Raw genomic sequence first — 13471 nt, 5'->3', positions numbered from 1 at the left:
TCCCTTCAACTAACCCGCTAACCTTGTCACATACCTTGTAAAAGACGGGGTGGTCCCTTGCTAATTACCGAAACTTCAGACATATTTTTAACATGAACTCCACTTACCGCGGGGATTCGCACCTGGTTACCAATGTAAAAAGCAGATGCTTTAGCCATTCAGCTACCAGTGCCCCTATATGTATATACATAAAATACAAACATATTTATGTAAGTTAAATAAATACATTGTACTTTTAAAATGGAAAAATATTTCCTATTAACATTGCATGTACAGTACCGTCTTTGCAGAAAAGTCATTTGAACATAATACTTATTTCAGAGTAATCTCAAAAATGTTACTTTAGGAGAGACCATTTTATGTAATGGCAGAAAATGCTGGTCCAACAAAAACTGTGTTAAGTGATCACAAAAGTGCAGTGGACAGAAATAATGTACAATAAACAATTTAAAAGAAGGATTTATCTGTGACAATAAGGTACAATAAAGTACAATCTAATATTAGATTACCAGTACCTAAATTACTTGAACCTTGCAATTATTGTTCCAGATATTATTACGTTGCTGTCACTTGACAATGCTAAAGGTGCGTATCGTTATGATCATGTAACATTACTGAAGCATTTTATGAACTACAATTTTCAGATAACTATGACAATGAAAACTTCGCATAATATAGACTACAAAATTTTGACATTTTCTACTTTTATAGCTATAAATAATTAAAAAATATATTAACATATGGTTAATCTACGTAGTCAATAAATATTAGGAACTATTCATACACACATTATACATACTTTGTTCGTATATAAAATAGACAAACACTTGAATAAAAGTTACGTTGAGGCATGAATTTGTTTTAAAGTCAATTCTGCCAATACTACACTTCTACACTTTAGCCACTGAATAATCACACTACAAAATCGAAACCACATGAATCAACTGATGCCTTTTTTTATTTCCGACGGTTTCTTCCCTTGGTGTATTCACGCATGTTTTTGATGATAAATAAGCACATAGTAGATTCCTTACGTACCTCAAGGCTAGAGCAAGGGTTTATCATTCTGTTAAACTGGGATCAACTCCTAGTACTGATGGAGTGATACTTCTGATGCATAAAATCAAAAGATGAGGGTTTTTCCTGAGGTTCTCCTGTGGGTAAAATGATGGATTTGGGACAGTAAGACACTAAGCCACAAAATAAATTTTTAACATAGAAGGAATTTATGTATCAATAAATTTTATCACTGTAACGAACTAATAACAATGAATTTGAAATATGTTGGCAAACATGAAGCTAATTTTTGGAATATGTGTTAATAATAACACAGCTGGAGAAATCTAAGACACACTCAGAATCACTATTAACTTATTTTGTTTTAATTTAGTAGCATAGCATGTTATTGTCCCAAGCCCTTCAAACAGATAGAAGAGAAACATGATTTAACTTACAGTTTGATAAATATTAATGTTTTGTAGATGGAAACATATATATCTATTGAAATTGTAATTGTGATATCTATATCAGTTTAACTTCATATAAAGCAACAGTATTTTCTTCCCCCCTTTTGTACAATCACAAAGATATCAACTCCGCTCATATATCTTTTTAGTTGGTTATTTAATTACGCTGTATCAACTACTCGATTATTTAATGCCAATGGGATTGGCGATAGCGAAATGAAGTCGAGGATTCGCCATAGATTACCTGACATTCGCCTAACAGTTGGGGAAAGCCTCGGAAAAAACTCAACCAGGTAATCAGCCCAAGTGGGAATCGAACACAAGCCCGAACGGTACTCCAGATTGGCAGGCAAGCACCTTAGCTGTGTTACGTCGGTGACTCACCCATATTAATATCATTTTTTCTTTAAGACCAAAATGTAAGTATTATGTATATTGGAAAAGGGAAATTCCTGCTTGATAAATCTAAAATCTGGCAATCCTGCCTGAAAATTAATACTGCAACGTAACTTAGTATCAATCAATCAATCAATCAATCAATCAATAAATCAATCTTCTTAATGTATCCAGCTGTTTGCTGACAACATAGTCCACTATAGTCTATTCAGTTTCTGTTTTTCATGAGAAATGAGGGGTATTTTGATTAGTGTTCATTATAGATGCCTGTTGCTAGTAGAATAACATGTATAAGATCAGTAAATATTTCCTCTGTATCAGGTATAATTGTCATTGTCACTGGATACCTTTTTACAATTTGGTTAATACTAACTCTGAAATCTAACAGGCATTATTCATTAATGTTTTGCAGTGAACATAACAAAACAAAAGTGAATACTTATAGCACACTATCTGCAGGTAAGAAAATTTGTTGTGAGACATCTACAGAGTCTTTTAATTTGAAATACCATGTGTTAAATAAAGGTCCTTTTAAATTCCATAGCAATATAAACAAGATATTGCATATTCTTACACACAATCAATAAAGAATAGTCAGTGTTCGCGTAGGCTTCCGCGGCTGGTGTACATGGTGTGTGGATAAGCTTCAGGGCTTCTACCGCGTTGTCTTGGTGTTATTGGCTGACGTTTCGACCGCTGTGTTGTGGTCATCTTCAGAGCAGTTGCTGAATAAGGAAATAGTCTGCGAGCTCATATATATATAGTAGTCTCGATGGGGGAGTACCTGCGGTGATAGGTCGTAGGTTCTCCTTCTGGCATCTGATTGGTCCTATGTTGTCCAATCCGGTTGAGGTCTGTATGAAGAGGAGTATTCATATTAAATACTGGCTCTCATAAGGTCCGAAAGAGTGACCTTGATACCATGCCCGATGTCCAGATGAAGGCGGGTGCCGCATATATGTGGAGACCTGGTTTCTCGTTCCTAAGTATAGGTCGTAGGAGAAGAACCTACGACCTATCACCGCAAATACTACCCCCATCGAGACTACTATATATATACGAGCTCGCAGACTATTTCCTTATCCAACAACTGCTCTGAAGATGACCACAACACAGCGGTCGAAACGTCAGCCACCAACACCAAGACGACGCAGTAGAATCCCTGAAGCTTATCCTCACACCAAGAATAGTCAGTGTTTTAACTTCATCGTAGAAATTCGAACCTACACAATTACGACAAAAGTGGTACCTATTTAAAAGAATTCTTAGCTACATAAGAGAATGTGAGTGCTGAATAGCAATTACGTCACGAAACACTTCTCACAAATTACATTACGTTTCTAAAGCTTTTTGTCTGTGTGACTTGCAGAATGCAGTCGAAGTTCCTGTTGAGACGAAAACCCCATTTTACAGACGTCACATTTGAAGGGTTTGTTGCGATTGTGTATTACTATATGTCGTTGCAGATATTCACGTATAGCAAAATTTTTATTACATATGTCACAAGTGAAATGCTTCTCATTGTTGTGCGTTGTTTCGTGTCTTTTGAGGTGATTACTTTGTGTAAAACTCTTATTACATGTTTTGCATTTGAAATGCTTCTCGCCTGTGTGTGTTAGGGTGTGAGTTTGAAGATACAGCCTTAGTGAAAAACTCTTCTCACAAAAGTCGCATTTAAAAGGCTTCTCATTCTTGTGCATAGATTCATGTCTCCGCAGGTTATTAATCTGTGTGAAACTTTTGTAACATATCTTGCACTTGAAATGCTTCTCGCCTGTATGTGTTAACAGGTGTGTTTGAAGGTACGTCCTTAGGGCGAATCCCCTCCCGCAGAAGTTACACGTGAAGGGCTTCTCGTCTGTATGAGTTGAAGCATGCTTTACAAGATGATGTCGATGTCCAAAACTCTTCTCACAAATATTGCATTTGAAAGCCTTCGCCTCTAAGTTATTGCTTCTGTTCTGTTTCCGACTCTGGGGTGTGATTCTCGCATCAGTGTGGCTCTGAGGCTGAACGGTTCTGTAAATTCAAACGCCTCTGGTCACAAAGACTAAAGACTGATACCACAGTACACACAATGCAACATCAAAGACATGCATGCAGTGTTATTAGTTTTCTTCATCTTTTCCTTAAAAGATATACAAGATGTTTCAAAAGTAACGCTTTAAACTGAATTAAAACTGAATGAGGGGATTTTGGACAAAAAACTGAGACATGTCAAACCTTATATTTAGAAAGGAATACTTTTATGGGAACAAAGCATTTTTGAGACCATTGTTACGCGAGTTATCACGTCATCGAGAAAATTTTTTAATGTGACGCTATAGTTTTTGTAATACCATCTGAAAGAACATATTTTTTTATGTAACATTTAATTTTTTTATACAGAAGCACTATGGTAACAATCTTATTGTTGGCATATTTTGTTAATCCCTGATTATGAAAGCAGTTTTATTGATGAAATTAACAACGAATATATATATTTTTTTAATCCAATGCCACCAGGTTGTCTTTTCGACATTTCTGGTCTTCTCTCCTGGCCATGGCTTAGTTGTAACCCACTTCTGAGGTTGGGGCGCCTGGAAGGCGGAGTTACATTACCCCGATGATGTGATAGGATGATTATGATAATGTGGTGCCAGGAGAGGTCTTAAATCTAAACTTAACCTAAATTCCAGACCATGGACGAACACAGGAATAATCCCCTTTAAGGAAAAATTCCTGTCCTCTAACCGGGAATCGACCCAGGACCTCATGAGCTATAGCCAGAAGCTCTGACCACTAGACCATGAGGCTGGTCTTAACGAATATGATGTTTTTAATATAAAATGAGAGAACTAAGATTCTGCTGAAGATTAGGATTTGGTGGTAAAAGATGTACACAACAGGAGGTACACTGACATTCAAAGATATCTGACACTACAAATCGATACTGATCGATAATTTGTTGGTGTAAGTGTGGATTCTTTAGTTATTACTTCTATGAATAGATGGCGAAGATAATAGTCACTGTTGCCAATCGTAGATAAATATACCCATGTTATAGAATTCAAGTTTTCATCCTACTCTATTGATTGTAAAACTACACTGACTTTGACTCGAAACTGCTGATTTGTCTATTAGAAAAATAGTTTATGCTTAATCTACAAATTATTTTCCCTGACACTTTTTCAACAGCTGTAGGGATCTGAGTTCTGCATTCACGACTGGCCTACGCCTGTGTTCATTACACAACTGAGTGGGCCATGAAAATTATAGCTCTCCTTGGCAAATATTGTAGTATGAATACAATATAATGAGTAAATCAAACTCAGAAACAGTTTTATTTACCGTAAGAAAGATACAAATCCAATAACAAAAAACCGTTGCCAAGGAGAGCTATATTTTTCATGGCCCACTCAGTTGTGCAATAAACACAGGCATAGACCTGTCGTGAATGCAGAACTCAGATCCCTACACAGCTCCCAGTCCCAATAATGGTGCCACCTATTGAGAACTAGTGGAACTCTTTCAAAGTTTGTCAATTTTTCATATCTTTGGTTCTGACTTATCCCATTGTTAGAAAGTTCGCTTACACGATCATAAAATCATAGGTCAAATACCTTTGAACGTCAGTGTACACATATTTTTTTAACGATACTCATCCAAATCGGCCACCTATTTCTCTCTCAACTGTGAGGAGAATAAAAGCGAAATTCAGAGAACATGAACATGTCTGTGACATAAAAAAAATCTATAGCGAAGGTCATTTATACACAGCTGCGATTTGAGAAAAATGTGAGCTGAACTACAGTATATGAGAAATAAGGTTGTGATTAACACTGCGTGGGCGAACGGATACATGTGGAGACTGGGCATTATCTTGTAAAATCAGAATTCATGACCCAGAGGTGACATAGGGGCTCAAGGACTCAGCGTTGTCACAATTCATATCACATTGTATGCCTGCATTTCACATCCAGTTGTGAGTGGCATACTTTTGTAATGTCACTAGAATTAAGAGTTCACCAAAGAAATGATTCTGCTATTATTCATATGAAAAGAAGCTGGTCACTGACTGAAATGTTTCAAAAGTTACAGATAAAAATATTTCAGTTTTCGAAGAATCAGTACACAATAATTATTGTTTTATAAATGAAAATCAGGGATTCTACTCATGAAACAAAGAGGACATGTACGTATTTAGAAAAACAGAACATTTTATAATTTATATGAATACAACCTTTACAATTATATCATTCCAATCTGAATCCCAGATAACATTAATTTGTCTTCTAAATTTTAATAATGAAAATAAAAGGGTATTAATATATCAGCTTCAATGGTGTAAGGCTACTTTTTGTTAGTATATGCTCTTGAGGATTTCGGCACTTGTGACCTCCATGGCTAGGAAAGCCTTCCCCTCTCCCCTTCATATTTATCTGAAGATGGGACAAGTTGCGAAATCTCAATCGTCACTAGTAATTCTTCTTCTGAATAATCCACCATTGATTTCTTTCCCATTTAGGATGATATACTCACTGCAGCTTCATTCATTATGTCACAATTAAAATAATGAAAGCAAGGTATGTAAATCGAAGTTCACATTCTACTCACATCTCAGTTAACTCACAATTCTCCTCCGTAACAGCAGGTATTGGCTCCTCTTTCATAGTATTCACATTCCATGAGTGTTCCTAAAATTGACAAATACCATGGTCATACTTCGAGTATACCAGAAGAGCTAGCACAAATATGTTTCATAAGAAGTTACAAGAAAACTTAAATCATAACATACACACAAAAAATGTCTCGATTGAATTGGGAAGATATATAGCATAAAAAACTTGAGAAGTCCTCCTTTACGGAATAAATAAAGGACACAAGTAGAAAAGTTCATACAAATATACAGTCAATTTCGCTTTGTTTTTTTTTTAATTACAGGTATTTTTTGTTCATAAATGTTAGGTTATTACAACTATATTTTTACACATTTCTTTACGAAGTTCATGCATAATTCTATACACTGCTCAAAATAGCCACCATAAGTTCTAATACACGCTTCTAAGCGCAGCATCATGGATTGTCTTACTCTCTCCCATGTTCCAGGTGTCTGTTGCATCTGCAGACATTCCTCAACACACTGACGAATAATTTCAATGTTCTCCAATAAGCCTTGAAAACTGTACGTAAATAATTGCTTTTAAATGTCCCCATAAGTAAAAATACAATGGACTGAAGCCAGAGGAAGCAGGCTAGGATGTGGTCTCCCATGACCTATTCATTTATTAGGGAATTGCTGACTTTCAAGAGAAAGATACGCTGTGTCCTGTCATGCATCTCAAGGCTTCCTCTATCCTTTCTTGTTTTCAGTTGTCAGGTGGCAATAATGAGTAAACTTTTTTTTTGACAAGGCCTACTGATGCAATGAACATGACTCACGAATGTAAGAACTAAAATATATGAAAGAAAAAGTAACTGTAATTAACTGTAATTAAAAACAAAGCGAAATTGACTATATATATATATAGGTAAACTTTTCTGCTTGTTTTTAGGTCCTCTATCCATTCCCCAAATCCAGTACTCCAGTATAGGGCAGCTAAATTTGTTAAAGGTAAAACAGAAGATGGAAACGATACGATAAAAGAACTTAAATGGGAAACTTCGGAAAACAGACGTAGGAAAACTAGAATAACATCATTGTATAGAGCACATCTAGGTCAGAAAGCATGGGTAGACATAACGGCTCAGTTAGAAAAGCCAACATACTATGGTAGGCACGATCATGATTTTAAAATCAAAAGTAGGAAACAGAAAACGGATGTAGGTAAATTCTCATTTTTAAATAGAACTATAAATGATTGGAATGACCTACCCGCAGCAGTCTTTGAGGGCTGTCCTTCCTTAAGGAGATTCAAGAATAACTTAAAAGTTGTGTATAAAGTGCAAATTAAAATTAAGGTGACATTTAACATTTAATTTTTTAAGGTGACATTTATTTATTTAGCCTGACGAGTTACTCCCTTGGTTTGAATTGCAAATTATTTAAAAATAGTGTGTAAGAGGGTCTTAGACTAGAAATGTTTAGCTTAAATGTAGTTCTGTTTATAAGTATGCATAAGGATGTAATTATTTGACTTATTTGAACTGTTGTATCAGTGAAGCGAGGTGAGTCAGTGAAGTTATGGTTTTACAGTGCAGTGAATATTTCCAATCAGTGATAATTTATAGCGTCAATGAAATGTGTTCTATAGGGTCAGTGAAATGTGTCCTAAAGTGTCAGTGAAATGCGTCACAGTGCCACTACAGTGAGTGAAATGTGAGTAAAGTAAAAGACTATTGAAACTTATGTAGGGCCTATACATATGTAGGTTGTATTGTAAAATTTGGTATTTTATATTTTATTATTAATAGTAATTATTGTGTTAAATTGTATTGTGTATTCTTATTGCTTGTGTATATAATTGTATTGTGTATTGCAGTTTTATTGTGTATTGTTTATATTGTGTATACCACTGCCACCGGGTGCTTGCCCACTTGCAGTGTAAATAAATACATACGTACATACATACAAATGTTTCCCATACATTAATCGACATCCTGTATAACTCATTCGTACAGACATTGTCACGTATTTCAGATCACAACATGAATAATACTGAATCTGGAAAAGAATAGCTTCTTGTTGCATACCGTAATTATAATTTTATTGTAAGAAACTAGAGTTATGAAAGACGACGGAGATTCCACTTACCTCAACTTCAAATTTAAACTCTGGGCATACTGGATCTTCATTCCCTTCGCATTTAACATCTGGTAAGCTATCGCAACTCAGGTCAGAAGGTTCCACCTTGATCTCGTTCACATTCACTTCCAAGAAATTCCCTTCCTGTATTCAAATAATGAGGAACAAGTTATATATTTTTGAAACAACTTAGCCTCTGGAGAAGGGATATACTTTCGTTAAGCAGTCATTCCAATGTTAATACATGATCTAATCACTTACCACTGATAGTGGGTTTTCATTTTCTACACGTGTCTCTTCAATCTCTGAAGCCAATGGGTCTATCTCAAGTTCTGCTTTAATTGTATCCATGGCAACTGAAAAAAAAATGAAATCTATACTAATAATAAAACTGTAGCCCAAATTTTTTGGTAATTTTCTATTTTCCAAAAATAATTGGTCCTAACATATATAATTAACCACCCTGAAACCAAAAATCGCTTTTTTGAAATTTTTTTTTGCATGTCTGTCTGTCTATCTGGATGTTTGTTACCTTTTCACGCGATAATGGCCGAATCGATTTATATGAAAATTGGAATATAAATTAAGTTCGTTGTAACTTAGATTTTATGCTATATTGCATTCAAAATACTTTATTTGAAAGGGGAGTTATAAGGGGGCCTGAATTAAATAAATCGAAATATCTCGCTTATTATTGATTTTTGTAAAAAAATGTTACATAACAAAAGTTTCTTTAAAAATGATTTCCGATAAGTTTTACCCTTTGCAAAATTTTGATAGGACTGATATTTAATGAGATAAATGAGTTTTAAAATTACAATAACGCCATCTAAGGCGGTGCAATGAAATAAGAAAAAATGACTTCGTCTATAAGGGGCCTTGGACAACAATCGAAAGATATTAAACATATCCTACAGAGAATGTTTCTGTGTTTGTATGAAGTAATATCGGATGCTAAATTAACCGATTTGTATAATTAATTATTATTTCACCATTGGAAAGTGTAGTTTCTCTAGATGGACATAATGCTATAATGTTATTACAGTAACTTCTGAGTGAATCGAGGATAGGTAAGATTAAAATAACTTCTTATGCACAGAAAACTTAATAGGCTATTTTGTACATTCATTAAACTATCGTTGCATGTAATAACAAATAAGAAACATGTTAAAGGAATTGTCATTGCACCAAATGAGTGCTCTCTGGACCAAAATGATCGCATTTTAATTATTTAAATACAATTTAAATTAAGTAACATATTAAACGATTTATCCTTCTATCAAACACGAATGTTCCCTGGATCAAACGTCCTATTTTAATTATGTAATTACTTTACATTTATTTCTAACAGGTGCAGCGGAGCACACGGATACGGCTAGTAAAAAATAAACCTAGAATTTGGCTGTCTGAAAAAAAAAAAAAAAACATTAAAAAAACAGTAACTCTTCGGAAGACACGAATGAAAGGAGGCACAATTGTTTACTTAATTATTGCCTAGAAGTGTATACACTGGTAAATACGTGGTCTTACTTTCCACTTGCAAGTGATAGGCTATCTAGTGCTAATTTTTAATAAAGTCCTGCAACTGCTTCCATTTTCTCACAGATGAGTACCCTTTAGTATTAATCTAAGCCTCCTCTCCCATATTGCCTGAAGGCTTTATGTGGTTTGGGAACATGCAGCAGTGGTTCATTTGTTCTGAAGAATTGCCCAAAATACAATATAAATAAAAGGCTGCATATTGCAAGCAAGGAAACGAGATTAAGCAACGTACTGTTTTATGTCAATGACATTGAAATATATCCTACAACACGAGCAGACATTCTTTGTAGGAGTCACGATTAAAACAGAAAGATATATTCCAGTAACATCAAAACAATTCGAAGTTATCATAAAGCTCACCACATTCAGGCGATCATAAATAGAAGATGAGTTGTTATTGTCGTACTTCACGAAAAGGTAAAATTAATAAAAAAAAAAAAAACAACCTAAAAACGACCACAAATTCACACAACTTGTGAATGTGTAACATTATTTGACAATACTTCTAGTGAGTATGGATTAACTTACTTACTTACTGGCTTTTAAGGAACCCGGAGGTTCATTGCCGCCCTCACATAAGCCTGCCATTGGTCCCTATCCTGAGCAAGATTAATCCAGTCTCTATCATCATATCCTACTTCCCTCAAATCCATTAACACTGGTTTAACACTGTGATAAAAGAATGGTCATGTTCATTAACGTTTTGTAATGTAATGAAAAGCCTATTTTTTTTACCTTGTGCACTATTTTAAGGATGCAAAGTAGACCTATTGTATTTAAGAAATACTTGCAAACAAAACACTGGTAAGGTAAGCATTATTATAAGTTAAGTGGTAAAGCTTTACCACACTGTCTTTAAAACTTTTAGATGGGTTAAGTTTTTTTCATTCATAAATTGCATTGTTTTTAGAAAATAAGAGCAAACTACTACATTTCAGAATCTCATAGTAATCATGAAAGTGAGATGAGACTGGGTTGGTTACTGTGTATGGGTAAATGGCACTAACAACTAATGTAGTCCCTTCAACATATACATGAAATTTTTCTTTTTTTTTTTTTTTTTTTAATTATTCACTTCATTATATACCCTTTTAGAATAGTGTAAAAATGGCTCAATTATGTTAGTTGCATTATGGAGTGGTTCCGAAATAGATATAACAAAAAATATCACTTAGGAATATACCAGTAGTTAAAATTACCACTTTCATGTGTTAAAATAAACTATGTTGTAATTACATTGTTGACTAGTATCAGCTTTATATCATCAGAACTGCCTGACATAAAGCTGAAACTAGTCAACTAGGCTTAGGTACGTAATTACATCTTAGTTTACTTTACCACATGAAAGTGGTTAGGCCGGTTATATTAACTAGAGATATAATTCAAGAAGTAGGAATTCTATTAGGTGCATTTTGAGAAGCATCATTACTTGTACCAGGTGAGGTTGAGGCAGTTTCCTCAGAGATACAATCATGTGGGACTTCTGATGTACTGGCAGCTTGTTCAAAAGCTAATTTTCGGCGTTTACGCATATTCCTCATGCGTTCAGCAGCGGTGAGTGCCACCTTTTTGCATATCCCAGACTCCTCTCTCTTCATTTTACGTCGTTTTACCTGATATTGATAATACACACGTCTCATATGTGCAGACATTTTGATGGCGTGGATAAACAAACTATGAATGTGTTGCCTAGCCGTCAACATAACAGTCTAGCTTCGATACATAGATCGTCATTCATGCGCCTTCAGTTCACACACTGACGCAATTCGGACTTGTCTTTCACCCCCACACCGCTCACAATACTGCTTATAACTTTCAAACGAGTCATTTGTTACTATCCGTTGATTAGTTGCTGAGTTTTAGCTGTTATAAATTACTACTAATTTCTAACACCCCTACTCCAGAATGGCACCCCATAAGGGACGAATTTCAAAGTTGTACTCTACGTCAAAACTTATGCAAACATAAACACAGTGCCATTTGTTTATGAATATGCTACTTACCACCTGCCTATTGGGTTATAATTGACTATGCAGTATGCACCCCACACCCAGACTGAATTACTTCTCTTTTAAAGTATAATTACTTAATTCCGTAATGATCCTTTTGCAGTGATCTGATGCTAGCTGCAATCAAGGATTCAATGGCTCGAAACAAAAATAGCAATTAAACAAATACAAAATGTAGAAATATTATAGTAAGACATATTATATTAAATTTGCAATAGAAATTTAAACACTTTTCTAGAAATCTTACATACACTTCCACATTCTGTTGAGAAAGATTTTGTAGAAATATACGTATCTACTAGAAGCACTAGATCCTTTTTACTGGTCTCATTACTAAACACGATAATTATTATTAATTTATTCTTGCGTAGTTAAGGCCATCAGGGCATCTCTTCCAAACCACCAGAAAAACTCGTACTGGTACATAGGCAATGTACAATAACAAAAAAAATTAAACTACGGTGCCTACTGCAAAAGGATTTTATTTTTTAAGAGAGAAGAAGGAAATAGATTCAGAAAGTCAAGAAAAGAATCTGTATTATGACAATGACAGATGCCTGCCGATTCTCGGAATATCTAGGTGCTCTGACAGAGAGGCAATTAAAATGTGGTCCAAGGCTCAACACTACAAAACCTGGATCAAGACACCAGGTATCAATCATGGCAAACAATTTATTATTAGACCATGCAACAAAAAAGCTGAAATATTACTTCAATGTAATAGATTTCAGCTGACAGAAATTACAGCTTTTCTCACGGGTCATACTCCTGTGGAAAAGCATCTTAACATAATGGGAATGCTTCAAGGTAACCTAGACTGTAGATTCTGCGGGAAGAAGACTGCAACAGCCCAGCACATCATTTGCGCCTGCCATGCAATGGCTCGTAGAAGATACTTTATCTTTGGGAAAGAATCTCTAGAACCAAAAGATTTTGAACTGAGTTCTATATCTGGACTGTACACCTTAATCAAGAAAACAGGGCTGACGAATCGGTATTAAATCATAAACATAGGTAGCACAATAAGCCTAAGGCTGCAGTGCATGTGGAATAATGACGGCCTAGTGTGGAGAAAAAAAAAAATGACAGATGCTTCCTCATTACACATTTGATTAAAATGATCATTTTTGCTCCCTGTTTTGCTTTCTCTAAAAGTTTTCATAAAATAAGATTAATCCAAGGTTTCAACGGTTAGGTACATTCTTAATTTCGATGTTTGCTAAACCTGAAAAACGTTTCTCGATATCTGTAAAGACAAAATGTTTTTAGTAGATTGAATTTAATACACTTCGCTATTCATTTGCCATTGATATAGGAAAAGACAACATAAATAT

The 13471-nt window shown here is 34.8% G+C and overlaps 1 protein-coding gene across 5 annotated transcripts; it reads right to left on the bottom strand.

Annotated features, from left to right (window-relative positions):
- Positions 1–60: 60 nt before the first annotated feature.
- On the bottom strand, positions 61–12226 carry LOC138715357 (zinc finger protein OZF-like). Of its 5 annotated transcripts, none has more exons than XM_069848197.1 (5): positions 11564–11732; positions 8848–8942; positions 8596–8730; positions 6459–6538; positions 65–3881 (listed from the first exon to the last, which is right to left on the bottom strand). In XM_069848197.1, exons 1-5 carry the CDS (start codon positions 11724–11726, stop codon positions 3203–3205), a joined length of 1152 nt encoding a protein of 383 aa, XP_069704298.1. In that variant the 5' UTR covers positions 11727–11732; the 3' UTR covers positions 65–3202. The 5 variants fall into 5 exon arrangements, with proteins under 5 accessions (XP_069704320.1, XP_069704298.1, XP_069704312.1 ...); XM_069848211.1 differs by lacking the exon at positions 11564–11732 and adding an exon at positions 11742–12117 and having other exon boundaries at positions 66–3881; XM_069848187.1 differs by having other exon boundaries at positions 66–3881; positions 11558–11732.
- Between the last annotated feature and the right edge of the window lie 1245 nt (positions 12227–13471).

This window comes from Periplaneta americana, chromosome 2 (assembly GCF_040183065.1).
Source record: "Periplaneta americana isolate PAMFEO1 chromosome 2, P.americana_PAMFEO1_priV1, whole genome shotgun sequence".
Lineage (NCBI taxonomy): Eukaryota > Metazoa > Arthropoda > Insecta > Blattodea > Blattidae > Periplaneta > Periplaneta americana.
This window is presented reverse-complemented; position numbering and strand designations above follow the sequence as displayed.

What these genes read in the sequence shown, in the direction of transcription:
- LOC138715357 (XM_069848187.1), bottom strand. Translation starts at nt 11,726, where the DNA reads ATGAAGAGAGAGGAGTCTGGGATATGCAAAAAGGTGGCACTCACCGCT. An exon ending in ATGAAAACCCACTATCAGTG is followed by an intron (nt 8,731 to 8,847) that starts GTAAGTGATTAG and finishes ATTTGAATACAG; the next exon opens with GAAGGGAATTTCTTGGAAGT. An exon ending in AATTGTGAGTTAACTGAGAT is followed by an intron (nt 3,882 to 6,458) that starts GTGAGTAGAATG and finishes TTGAATTTACAG; the next exon opens with AACCGTTCAGCCTCAGAGCC.